Source organism: Xiphophorus maculatus, chromosome 2 (assembly GCF_002775205.1).
Source record: "Xiphophorus maculatus strain JP 163 A chromosome 2, X_maculatus-5.0-male, whole genome shotgun sequence".
Taxonomy (NCBI): Eukaryota; Metazoa; Chordata; class Actinopteri; order Cyprinodontiformes; family Poeciliidae; genus Xiphophorus; species Xiphophorus maculatus.
Genome location: NC_036444.1, coordinates 921036 through 935152, shown reverse-complemented (window position 1 = coordinate 935152; position 14117 = coordinate 921036). Strand labels below are relative to the sequence as shown.

At 43.4% G+C, this 14117-nt stretch overlaps 1 protein-coding gene across 4 annotated transcripts in view; it reads right to left on the bottom strand.

Annotated features, from left to right (window-relative positions):
* The window catches only part of cdh13 (cadherin 13), a 282552-nt gene that overhangs the window by 120286 nt on the left and 148149 nt on the right, over nt 1–14117 (bottom strand). For all 4 annotated transcript variants that reach the window (XR_002751861.1, XM_023325001.1, XM_023325020.1 and 1 more), the window contains one exon: nt 5544–5688. Coding sequence is in view for 3 of the 4 variants with exons in the window: in XM_023325001.1 (XP_023180769.1) it covers nt 5544–5688 (145 nt within the window). In the remaining variant the exon portion in view is untranslated. The remainder of the gene's footprint in view (nt 1–5543; nt 5689–14117) is intronic.

Here is a 14117-nt window from a genome sequence, read left to right as displayed (position 1 = left end):
GAATCCTCGTTTTGCTGCAGGCTGAAAATCATCAGCTTGTTTGTTTTGATCCTTCAGATAAAATCTCCGGTGAAAAAGGAGAGAAAACCCGACTGAAGCGGTAAACGGATCACACGCCTCCTGGCTGCCTGTTGACTTTTCCTGCTGTTGTCAGGAATCGACTCTGCTCTACTTTAAAACTATTAAAAGAAAGGCTCTGATTTTATCGACAGTAATTGATGTCAGAGCGCCGCTCCCCTCTGGAAACGTATTTTCTGATGCCGGTTTCCAGCTGCGCTGCTTGGACATGCATTTACTGCAGCTGCGACAGACAACAAACAGTGTCTGCGTCCCGCGGCTCTGAAGCGGGCGCGCCATCACTGGATCATAAAAACACGACTCCTGGGTGAACTGGGCAGGCAGCTGAGGGAGATGGAGAGCTTCGATAGGAGGACAGCAGGAGTCGCTCTGACATCTGAGCTCAACATTTTCCAGGTTAAAATGGAAAATTTAACAGGTTCTGCTTCCATTTTTAGCAGGGCATTACAACAGGACGCCTTCGATCCAGAATCCTTCTGCTCTGATTTGGTTTCCATGTCGGTCATTTTCATCCCATCCGGACGTAAAGTTATTTCTTGTTTTTTTTTTTTTACCCCTCCAAGGTGTCTTTTGTGGGCTCTAGTGTCCCTTATGTGACAGCAGGCTGACAGGAAACGGGGAAGGAGAGGGAGGAAGACATGCGGCAAATGTCACCGGGTCCGGGAGTCGAACCCGCGACGGCCGCGTCGAGGACTCAAGGCCTCCAAATACGGGTCGCGCTAACCGCTACGCCACCACGGCACGCCCATGATTTCATTTTTTAGCCTTCAGAGCGTTTCCTCCACTCGACGTATAACTGAGTGAAACATCAGCAGAAATGACCAAATCAACTAAAACACAAAACATTAATGTCATCATTCACATTAAATCAGTGGAGCCCAAAGTGGGTCCTGGAGGCCCGGCATCCTGCATGTTTTAGTCTCTCCCTGGTGGTAGAAACAACCTGCTCAGCAGGTCAGTGATCTTCTTCGGCCTCTAATGAGCCACCATTGGATCCGGGTGCATTAAACCAGGGAGAGACTAAAACATGCAGGATGCCGGGCCTCCAGGACCCACTGTGGGCTCCACTGCATTAAATCATGTCCAGTTAAACAAACGTTTCACCTGAATGCAACGTCTCATTTATTACAGATTTATTGCCAAGAACATTCAGAAACAACCAACATCTCTGAACTATTTCCTTTAGGAAAAATAAAGTCAATTTTAATTAACTGAAAAATTAACACATTTAGTCAGAATGAGGTCAAAATCACAGCGTGGGGTCGTAACCTCTTCATGCTCACATTTATAATCATAATAAAGTTCACCCAGACTGGGTCACTTAATAAAATAATAATGATGATAAACTTCATGTAAACAGGGACAGAAAGCAGCTCAGACATAAATATCCCCGTTTGATACCAGATGGCAGCGTAAGATAATTCCCACCTGCAGCCTTTTGACAAGTTAAAATATTATTTTAAAGATAATCTTTGGAGCTGCTGGGTCACCATGACCTGCTTTATGTCTCACATTTTAACATTTAAATTTATATAAACAATGCAGAGTCTGAATTAAATCTTTATTTTCTCTCTTCAGAAGAGAAAAAGATTCAGGAATCATTTCAGGACGGAGAACGAAGGAATCCGGTGAAGGTTCTGGATAATAAGTGGAGCTGCAGCCCGATTAGCCCGAGTGTCGGAACCGCTTGGCCTCTGAGTTGCTTTCTAAGCTGTTTTTATTCGTCGGGTTGCTGTATCAGAACCAGACCAAACCCATTAGGAGGAAGGTCCAACCTGCAGCATTTTTCACTGGCTGTAAAAAATATGAGTATCTAAAAAGGTATTTCTATAGAAATTATTTTAGTTCTATAGAAATAAAATTTTCAGCAACATGGCAATACAAAGTGCTTTACAGGAATTAAAAGGAAATGCAAACAAAATAACAAACCAAAAGAAAAAGTAAAAGAAGAAAAAGGATCTAATGTTGATCTAAAGTGTGAAACTATTCAGGGTTGGTAGATAAGTACAAGTATCCTCTGGACTTTCTAAGTACGCTATAAATTTGTAAAAGTAACGAGATCTCCACAGTTTCTAAGTAATAATAAAAACTAAATGTTCCTGTTCTGGAAGAATTTTTTCTGGATTCTTGGTTTGTTCTAATTCCTTTTCTGGGTTGCAATAATAAGAGTCTCTCTGCATAATAATCTAAAAATGCATTTAATATTGGTCTAAATAGTGAATACTCAACAGTTTCTAAAATATGAGCTAAAGAGTTACTAATAAACTGATAAACTAGAGTCTCTGGATTCCAAGTTTGTGGAGTGAGTACTCCACAGTTTCTATCGAAATAAAATGAAGAACATCAGCATCCTTTCCTGCATGTTTATGGGTCGGCCTTTCATCTTTAATCAGATTTACTGGATATTAAAGGGCAGATTTCCTAATTAATGTACAAACTTCTCATAATGAGAACAGGAAAGATAATTCTGGACCCAGACAAGGTTCTGGACCCAGAATCCCAGTGATGAAGAGCTTAAAGTGACTCTGGAACATCACAGCGTTTAATAAACAGTTAAGCTTCGCTCGGTGTGCAGATCTTCTGTAAATCCCGACTGTATGGGTCAGGATGGCCTGTAGTTAAAAATCTAAACTTTCAGAACCTTTATTATTTAATATGAAGCTCCAATTAATCTAAGATAAAACCATTCTCAACGTTTTGAAGCATTTTCAGGAGAACAAGTTGAATAAAGTCTCCAATAATCCTGCTAAAATGTCAATGTCAATAAATAAAGTCAAAGTAAAAAGGATCAAAATAACAACAAATTTAAATATGAAGAGTGGCTGGGAGAGCAGTGTTGAAGGCAGAAAGGAGCGAAAGAGGAAAAGAAACCAAACAAAGAGTGGAGGAGGAACCAGGAGGGCCTGCCAGGAGGCTGCGGCTCTCGGCTGTCTTTCTTATCAGTTTGCACAGAAATGTCAGAGCGCTGTGACATTCCTCCCTACAGCTTCCCCTGCTGCCCAGCCACCAATCACCACACTGTAACACACACCGCGCTGCTGCAGATAACACACACACCAGCACGACGCAACGCATAACAAGGAGCTTTATTTATTTACTCTCAGGTTTTATTCAATCCAAGTTTTCATCAAGAAAAAGAACCATTAAAGAAAAGCAACTCTGCAAGACTGCAGAAAAACAGAAAATGACTGGAAGTTGTTTCTAAAATCAAGTTTTACCAAGAAAATATTCTGAAGATTGTTTTCAACTGAGTCAAAAGACCAAAGATGATCATTTCCAGATGTTTTCGTCAGGATTTAAACTCTTTGCTGTCTCTGATTTTCATATAATTTCATTTAAAACCTATTTTAATTCTTTCAAGCAAAGTTTAAAAGGAGGTTTTTGACAGATGGTATCAGATTCAGTCCAACATATTAAATGAGTTTTCACTCACTGGTGCTGAATCTGCAGAGGTTCATTTTCCACAAAGAGCAAATTTCTGCAGCGATGAGATCATTCAGGTGTTCAGAAGGTCAAATAAATCATTTCTGATTTTTAGATGAATGAGTTCATTCTGTCTGTTACAGCGAAATACAAACTCAGTGTTCAGATGCTGCAGCAGCTAGTAGTGACTTTTCACACTTATTAATGAAATCAATTTTCTTTTAAAATGCCCCTGAAAACAACAGATGCATATACAGTATGTATTAAAAACTAAGTACAAGGGACGCTCCGATCAGGCTTTGTGCTGCCGATTCCGATATTGATCATCCATGAGGCCGATCGCTGCCGATCAGCTGTTAGTTTTTCGCTTTAGGTATAAATGATACTATGTTATCTGGCAAAATGGAAAAATTATCTGGCAGTAAATTAGACCTAATTTAGACATAACAGACATATTTCACTACATATCTAAAACCTTTCTAAGTTCCCTGCTGCAGCTCGCTGGGAGAGTTTACCGTCTGGAGGTTCAGCGGCTCCGTCTGTGAAACATCACCTCCGGTAGCGGCGGTCCAACAGAGGGAGCAGCGTCTCACGCTGCAGTTATTGTTTGGGTTATTTGTTCAGCTTTCTGTTGCTAAACATGAGTTTTATGAGATAAACTTGCCTGGAACAACATGCTGTTTTCTGACTGTATAAAGTTTTGTTTGTCTTCCTTTGACCTGATCTTCATCTCCAGTTTAATTTGCATGTTTTATGATAGAAGTTTAATGTGAATTTATGACGCTACTAGCTTTGAGCTAACCTGTATTTTGTGCAGTTCTGCTGATTATTAAGGTTAATAAATGTTTTTTGTGGTAAAGATGTTCAGAGCAAAAGCTGGAAGAATATTATGAAACTTGTCTTTATTTTATCTCTTTAATTTACAGTCCTGCATGCAGCAGAAGGATTTCTACAGAAATTATATGAGCAGTGAATTGAAAACCCAAAAGGCATTTTTGAAGTGAATCAAGATAATTGTTTTCTAGGTGAACAATAGGTGCTGGCAGCGAAAAGCAATTGATTTCTTCTAATTTAATCCTCAGCTCCATGTAGTGTAACTATGACAGTAGGAAGCACAGTATGAGCGAGAAGAATAGTTTTCAGCAGGTGGTGAGATAAATCACCACCGTCTCTCCTCTAAAGGCGGCGCGGTGTGGAGTCGATCAGGAGTGAAAAAATCTCCTCTAAAGAGACCAATTTTCATGTCAAGTCAAATGAAACATAAAGACTTGAGCATGAATTGGATATCATTCAGCAGCCAAACATCCCTTGGCTCTGCACCGGAGCCGGGTCGCATGAGCAGAAACTCCCCCACACAGCATGGTGTTAAACACAGGAAGCATTGTGAGCTGGATAAATCTCACATGCTCAGCAAAGAAAGGAACCAAATGATCATTTTCACAGCTTTAAAGAACACACACAATCATGCAAACACAGCCAGCCGACAGGCTCCAGCTTCACTGATTTATTCTACATTTAAAACAGAAAAAGGTTCAGAGAAAATCTAAAGCTAAACCAGTTCAGAAAAACGGCTAAAAACGCACAACAGGTTAATAAAGCCAACAAGATGTCTGACAAAAACTCCAACGTCTGCTCCACCTCCAGCTGCTGTGGTTCTGACCCAAACCAAACCTGGCCTGTGGGGGCGCTGCACCAAGAACCACTGAAGGAAACGACACAAAAACCTCTGAAGACACTGAGAGCAACTTCCTTCTTCACCAGATGGAAACAAGATGGAGGCGTCAGATTTTAGAGTTGGAGGATTTCTCTTTAGTCTTTGGCTGAAGATCAGGAGCCATTTCTGCTGCTAGCGCTAGGCTAACACGTTCTAATAAAATCTAATCGCACGCTCCACTAAGGCCAGAGAAAATCTGATTCAAACTTCTGGTTAAAGGGAAAGACTGAAGGAGGATTCAGAGGAAATCCTCTTCCTCAGTCCTGCCGACCTGAATGAAACATGGCTGCCCAGTAAAACCAGTAAAACCCTGGAGTATGTGACCGACCTGTGGGCGATCCCTCCAGAACCTCTCCTGTGTAGCGGGACTCCTTGAAGATGGGCCGGTTGTCGTTTTGGTCGATGACGGTGACGACGAGTATGACGGGTCCCTCGATGACGTTCCCAGAGAAGTCTGTGGTGGAAACCTCCAGCTGCGAGGAAGAAAACATCAACAGTTTTTATGAAACATGTTTTTACTGGAACTACTGCATGTTCCTCAGCGCGTCCCACCAAACAGTCTTCCCTCTGAGTCTCCGATAAAAAGTTTGACCGTCTATAAAGAGCATGACCTTCAGGTTCCAGCGGCTTCCTGAGTCAATGGTGGATGCCTGATGGAGTAAATATGGACAGGAACATCAAACAAGCTGCATTTGTTCTGTCTGAGCTGCCAGAGGTCGGTGGCAGCTGGAAATAATAACCGGATCAGAAATCTCTACAAATTAGGCTCCACATTTACAGACAGCGTTTATTAAAAGGTCAAACATTAAACTAAATATCCTGGGAAGTAACTTCTGGTTTCCTGGTGTCGGCTTAGAGAGATACCACTAAGCTGTGCTGGGTTGACCCGGTTGATCCAGTGGACAGGGTCGACCCAGTTGATCAGGTTTATCTGGCTGATCTGGTCGACCCGGTTGACCTGCGGCCTCAGATGCAGCAGCTGCGTGTTAGTTTAATAGAAATGTGAGCCTTTGGCAGCAGAACGGCTGATGGCCCAGCAGGATGGTGGCAGTAACCCTCAGCCCTTATCAAACTTCACTGAAACAAAGTCAGCTGATAATTCAGAGCAAATGTTCATGACGAGTGCTGAGCCTGAAGATGGAAACTCTCCTGAGCTTGACAGGAAATGTCAAACCACTCAGGTTTAGGATTCAGAATAGAGTAAAACTGTCCATTACTGTCCCACAGTGGGACCTTCAGTTGTCACGGCACCGAGGGAAAGCTAAGTGGGAGCATGCAGATTCAAACAAAAGTACAAATAAATAAATACCTTCCAGCCCTTTAGAAACTCCCCTCTGGTCTACTCTGAATGAAATTTCAGAAATAAACTGATTCTCTGTTTAGGTAAATACAATCTGAGCTAGAATAGAAATAATAATAATACATTTAATTTAGAAGCAACTTTCAGAGCGCTAAAGGACAAAGATCTGAAAGCAGCGGAAAAAAACAAAGGAGCCGATTATCAGCTGGTAGAAACCTGAAGATCATTATTCTAGAAAAGGAAAAGGGGAAAAAAAATCAGATTTTTATGTCTCTGATCAACAACTATTTATGCTTTTATGGCTTAAACTCAAAGGTCTTTAAACTCAACAGCTTGGTTGAGATGCTGGCCTCTCACAGCGATCCATCGCTGCAAAGCTTCAACACAAGAAAATGATTTTACATTTGCTAAAACCAGCTGGAAGTTATTGGACTGAACATTCAAGCCACAAATGTTTTAACTAAGCCGTGGGATCCAGTAAAGACAGGCAGATCCTTGGTCCACCATGGGGTCCTTAGACTGAGCAGAGGAGGAAGTTCAAACCATCTCTTCCATCCATCGTATCAAAAACTCCAACGTCTGTCTGCTCAGCTTTCCAACCAGACAATCTGGCAGAGATTTAAAGAGCAGCAGCAAAAGCAAAGGAGCTGCATTAGCAGAGCTAGCTAACAGCTGATGATGTCATCATGTTCTGGATGTTGATTTATTAGCATGTTAGCACGAGACGGTCACACAGCAACGGTCTTCAGTCAGAGGCCTCTTTACACTGTAAGACTGGCTGCTACTGGAGCTCACCACTCCTATCGACTCTAAAGACGTGGACGATACGAGTTCTGGCAACATTCCACTTCCTACTGGAACAAATAAAGTTTTTCTGTATTAAGTTTAATAAAATGTGGACCTCTCAGGTTTCGTTTTTTAACAATTTTAGTTTGATTTGGTGTTAATTGGGCTGCAGAGTTAAACTTCTGGTCAGCTGATAAAAACAAATGTCATAAAAATGTTGCCTCCTCTGTTCTGTTCCTCTGGATTTTAAAACTTTACTTTCAACCTGGTGACAATAAACCACCTCAACATGTGAATGTTTGCATTTCTGGTTGTTTTGGGTCAAACTGCTGATGTCATCACAAGCCGACATCATGTAACACATGAGAGCAGCTTGGAGGAACAGCCTGTTAAATGACACAGAGATGTGAAACGTGTCGCTCATTTCTCCAAAGAGGCGATGGATTATGGGAGTGGGGCGGCGCAGCGTCAGATAAATAGTCACTATGATTCACAGATTTAATAGATTAGAAAGGATGCTGTTTACATATGCACGGCTCACGCTGTGGCCTTGAACCCAACATTTCTGCTGTTCTGGAGGAAAACAAATTAATAAAAAAAAGGGAAGCAGGTTTGCTGACTAAACAGGACAAGGTTGTCTCTGTGTGGGTTAATAGCTGCTTGTTTGTTGAACGGGTATTTTGGATGTTTTCTCTGCGCTCTGCTAAGCTGCTGAATCCCTGAGGTGAAGCAGGAGACTGACTAGAAATACTGAATGCATTAATTTGAGATGAAGGCCAACAGAGGATCCTTCAGCAGGGAGCTGACAAGGCGAAGGAGGCACAAAACTACGCCCAACCTCCACTTTCTTCTTTTCATGTTTATTTTACAATAACGTCCTGCTGTGAAACTCTGAGGTAGCAGGAGGAGGGAGCACTGAGGCTTTACTGGGCTTGCTCCGGATCAGGACTCACCGTTAATTCACAAACTCAACACAATCAGACGACTTTCTTAGAAAACTTTTTACCATTTGGCCTTTTATGATCAACTGAATTTAACTGATTTTTATGAGACCTGAAACGAATGGATCACTGAGCTCTGCAGATCCTGGTGCCATGCTACAGGCTAATAGACCAAACTATAGAAATATAGACCAACTATACAGAAAATATTCAAAATAGCATATTCTGATCTAAAGAAGTGTGCAACTTAGAAGAGTAAATCAGAAAAATGAGTTTATCTGTGCATACAAGCAGGAACAGACTAAAAACAGCAGATATCAGCTGTGATGTTTATTGGGACCAGTGATGCTCTAAGCTCCAACAGCTGCTGGGAGGAAGGATCTGAGCCAACGTTGCTTTGTGCACCCAGGATGCAGCTGCAGCTCTACCAGAGGATTGAGGCTGCAGTAAATCCTAAAACTTCCTAACATGATGACCAGTTATCACAGTTTTACCTGCCAGGCCTCAGCGGATCCTGAAAATCTGAATCAGATGGATCTTGATAAACACCCAGAAGAGGTGTGTAATATGGCTTTAATGCCCTTCAGTTGTTTTACTTCCAGATTTGGAGAAATAAGTTACTGTTCATATAGTCGGAGCAACAATTTAAGGCAAATCTTTGAAAGTTTTTTTGCCAAATAAAAAGTATTTTAACATCAGCTTCATCTGGCCCAAAGATCAGACCTTTTCTCAAACTGTCAGAGTGGAGCTGCTGGTGTCAGAGTGTTTTTAGAAGACATGTCCTACAGTTTCCCTTTATAGTGTTTACATCATATACATGTTTAAAAAATGAACCAACAACTGTGGATTTCTTAAACCGTTCCAATTTAGTGCCATTTAATTTCTATATTTACAGTAAGAGTTTCAGCAACAGGTTGACCTAAACTGACCGACAGTCACCGAAACTGACCGACGGTCACTAAACTGGCCGACGGTCATTAAACTGACCAACAGTCACTGAAACTGACCAACAGTCACTGAAACTGACAGACAGTCACTGAAACTGACCGACGGTCACTGAAACTGACCGACGGTCACTAAACTGACAGACAGTCACTAAACTGACCGACGGTCACTGAACTGACCGACGGTCACTGAACTGGCCGACGGTCACTGAAACTGACAGACAGTCACTGAACTGACCGACGGTCACTGAACTGACCGACGGTCACTGAACTGACCGACAGTCACTGAAACTGACAGACAGTCACTGAACTGACCGACGGTCACTGAACTGGCCGACGGTCACTGAACTGACCGACAGTCACTGAAACTGACAGACAGTCACTGAACTGACCGACGGTCACTGAACTGACCGACGGTCACTGAACTGACCGACAGTCACTGAAACTGACAGACAGTCACTGAACTGACCGACGGTCACTGAACTGGCCGACGGTCACTGAACTGACCGACAGTCACTGAAACTGACAGACAGTCACTGAACTGACCGACGGTCACTGAACTGGCCGACGGTCACTGAACTGACCGACGGTCACTGAACTGACCGACGGTCACTGAACTGGCCGACGGTCACTGAAACTGACAGACAGTCACTGAACTGACCGACGGTCACTGAACTGGCCGACGGTCACTGAACTGACCGACAGTCACTAAACTGACAGACAGTCACTGAACTGACCGACGGTCACTGAACTGACCGACAGTCACTGAAACTGACAGACAGTCACTAAACTGACCGACGGTCACTGAACTGGCCGACGGTCACTGAACTGGCCGACGGTCACTGAACTGACCGACGGTCACTGAACTGACCGACAGTCACTGAAACTGACAGACAGTCACTAAACTGACCGACGGTCACTGAAACTGACCGACGGTCACTGAAACTGACAGTCACTAAACTGACCGACGGTCACTGAACTGACAGACGGTCACTGAACTGGCCGACGGTCACTGAACTGACCGACGGTCACTGAACTGGCCGACGGTCACTGAACTGACCGACAGTCACTGAAACTGACAGACAGTCACTAAACTGACCGACGGTCACTGAAACTGACCGACGGTCACTGAAACTGACAGTCACTAAACTGACCGACGGTCACTGAACTGACAGACGGTCACTGAACTGGCCGACGGTCACTGAACTGACCGACGGTCACTGAACTGGCCGACGGTCACTGAAACTGACAGACAGTCACTGAACTGACCGACGGTCACTGAACTGGCCGACGGTCACTGAACTGACCGACAGTCACTGAAACTGACAGACAGTCACTAAACTGACAGACAGTCACTGAACTGACCGACGGTCACTGAACTGGCCGACGGTCACTGAACTGACCGACGGTCACTGAACTGGCCGACGGTCACTGAACTGACCGACGGTCACTGAACTGACCGACAGTCACTGAAACTGACAGACAGTCACTAAACTGACCGACGGTCACTGAAACTGACCGACGGTCACTGAAACTGACAGTCACTAAACTGACCGACGGTCACTGAACTGACAGACGGTCACTGAACTGGCCGACGGTCACTGAACTGACCGACGGTCACTGAACTGGCCGACGGTCACTGAACTGGCCGACGGTCATTAAACTGACCGACGGTCACTGAACTGGCCGACGGTCACTGAACTGGCCGACGGTCATTAAACTGGCCGACGGTCATTAAACTGGCCGACGGTCATTAAACTGACCGACGGTCACTGAACTGGCCGACGGTCACTGAACTGGCCGACGGTCACTGAACTGGCCGACGGTCACTGAACTGGCCGACAGTCAGGGTTCACACTGAACTGCAAAGTGTGTCATAAAAATATCCATCGCATTAAATGAACTGAGTCAGCCTGATATGATTGCTGTTGTTTCCTTAGCCGTGTTATCAAAGTTAATGTCTCTGAAACAACGTGGTTGTAATTTTTACGAGCCAACAGTAAATGCAACACATTTAATGCAACGAGTCATTATAGGCAGCAGATGGGAGGAGAAACAGCTGCATCCCGGATCACTCCTCACACCTTCACTTTTAAACACCGGATATGAGTCCAAACAGCAGATTAGGTGGATGGATGGGTGGATGGATGGATGGATGCGTGGATGGATGGATTTATGGATGGATTTATGGATGGATGGATTTATGGATGGATGGATGGATGGATGGATGGATTTATGGATGGATGGATTGAGGATGGATGGGTGGATGGATGGATGGATGGATGGATGGATTGAGGATGGATGGGTGGATGGATGGATGGATGGATGGATGGATGGATGGATGGATGGATTGAGGATGGATGGAGGGATGGATGGATGGATGGATGGATGGATGGATGGATGGATTGAGGATGGATGGAGGGATGGATGGATGGATGGATGGATGGATGGATGGATGGATGGATGGATGGATGGATGGATGGATGGATTGAGGATGGATGGGTGGATGGATGGATGGATGGATGGATGGATTGAGGATGGATGGGTGGATGGATGGAGGGATGAAGTCCTCCATCCCTCCATCTGAAGGTTTGTCACAGGAAGTGAGTTTCTTCTTCCTGCTCCATCAGAGGTCATCCTCTCTCTCTCCCCCCCCGGCTTTGTCTTTGCTTCGCCTCTCTGTTGCCATGGCGACTGATCCGTATATTTTAATGGCCATAATGACAGACATGCTGCTGGACAAAGTGTTTCAGGAAACCTAACGCGTTGATACATCCTCCCAATGACCCCCCCCCCCCTCCTCCTTCAGTCTCATCCAATGATGTCATATCCATCCTGTCCACTGATTGGCTCACTGACACACTCAATTATGCTGCAATAAAGAGCCTAGGACACCTTTAATCATGCAGATACCAAACTGGGTGACATGAAGTGAAGGTGAGATTTTCACACAGATTTAGTTTTTTTATTAAAGTTTATTAATCAAGTTATTAAAAATATTGTAATCTCTGAATCCTTCCATTTCCTAACCGTACCATCGACCATTTAAATGTTGGCTTGTTTTTCGTCGTAGAAACAGATTTTCAGGAATTATGAAGGAAAAATTGGTCATAAAATAGTCTTTGTGTTTAGAGCAGATATGAAACATCTGCTGTAAACACAGGATGTTTAGAGCAGCAACAAGTTCAGGCACCACATCACAAAAACTGCAGAGATATAAAATAGCAGAGGTAAAAAGTTCTGCACCCTAATAAGAAATAAAATATTATTTTGAAAATGAACCTCTTCTAATCCTAGAAATAACAAATTAAACCAGTTCATGTTCAAAGATAATGCCAGACTAAATATTTCTCCAGGCCACTGACTGAGTTCCCAGCTCTATTAAAATAAGAGATGAAGTTTGTACAGAAACATATCTGACCGCACTGTCATAATTTTGTAAGAGCCAAGGAAATCGACCCGCTGGATTCCCAGAGTACACGAGCGTCCTGACAGGAAGTGAGCGAGAAGCTAAGTGGGTCGTATTCCTCACACGGCTCATCAGCTGCCTGTTAGCAAAATCACGATGCTATATTACCTTCGTTATGGCTCGTGGAAAATTCTTTCTGAAGGTGAAAATTAGCCGCTTCTCTGTATGTGTGTGTGTGTGTGTGTGTGTGGGAAGAGATGGTGATTTAATTTGGAGGGAAATGAGTCCCTGAATGCAGAAGGAATTGGAGAAGATTGGCCCTGGTCACGGTGGATTGGTGGCAGTTCGAGGTGAGACGTCTTTATTCGATGTTTCTAGGATTTTTCCTTCATTTGTTGTCTCACCTTTCAGAAGTTGATGTGGGAATATCGAACATCAACAACTGCAGCATCATTCTGCTCTATTATATCAAACTATATGTCTATAGTTTTCTGTTTGTGAAGTGAGATAAAATTAGCCTTATGGTTGCAGAGTTCTGCCTGTCATCAGGTTTAAATTGAGATTTTCAGATATTTTTTCACTCACTGCTGCAGTCTGAATAAATCCTGCTGCAGTCTGAAGCATTTTCACCAACAGCATCATCAATACTTTAATAAAAAACATGGTCTATCAAGTACTGGGGTGCAGAAAATGTCCGGTTACTTCCTGTCCCTTCTCCATTGTTACTGATCTAAAGAGCCATGTTCTTTACAGAGTCCACTGGTTTCACTGGGTCAGGGGTCAGCGACCTTTACAGAAGAGCCTTTTCTCCCTTCAGTCCAGCTGAAACAACCTGACTCTGAAACAAAATGGCTGTTTATATAATATTTACAATAGGAAATATGTTTAAATGTAATTTTGTTTTGATGCTTTATGCCAGGGGTGTCAAACGTACGGCCCGCGGGCCGGAACCGGCCCACTGAATGACTTAGTCCGGCCCGGTGGCTAAATGCATTATCATTATTCAACAATGATTATTGAAAAAAATGTGTACTTCGTTTAATTTAAAATCTGCAGTTCCTATATTATCCACGAGGGGCGCTGTGTTTTATTCAGAGTGGACAACATGATGCAACACTGCAGCAGATGGTAGCACTGAGCTTCAGGTCCTGTAAACGGCTTCGATTCTATTGCTTTACCAGCTTTTTACTTTGGTCCTGGCAACCTCATCAACGAAATGTCTTTGTCAAAAAAGAGAAAGGTAGACACAGAGTGTCGGATTTTTCAAGAAAAATTGACTTCTTCTTATTAGTTCACGGAGGTGAATGGAAAACCCATGTGCCTTGTGTGTCTGCAGCAGGTTTCGGTGCTTAAGGAATACAATATTCGGCGCCACTATGAAACTCAGCATGGCGAAAAATACAAGCACTTTAACGGAGAACTGAGAAAACAGAAGATAAATGAAATGTTGATGGGTCTGAGGAAACAACAATCTGTTTTCACCCGGAGTCCAGAGGCCAGTGATGCTGCGGTGAAAGCCAGC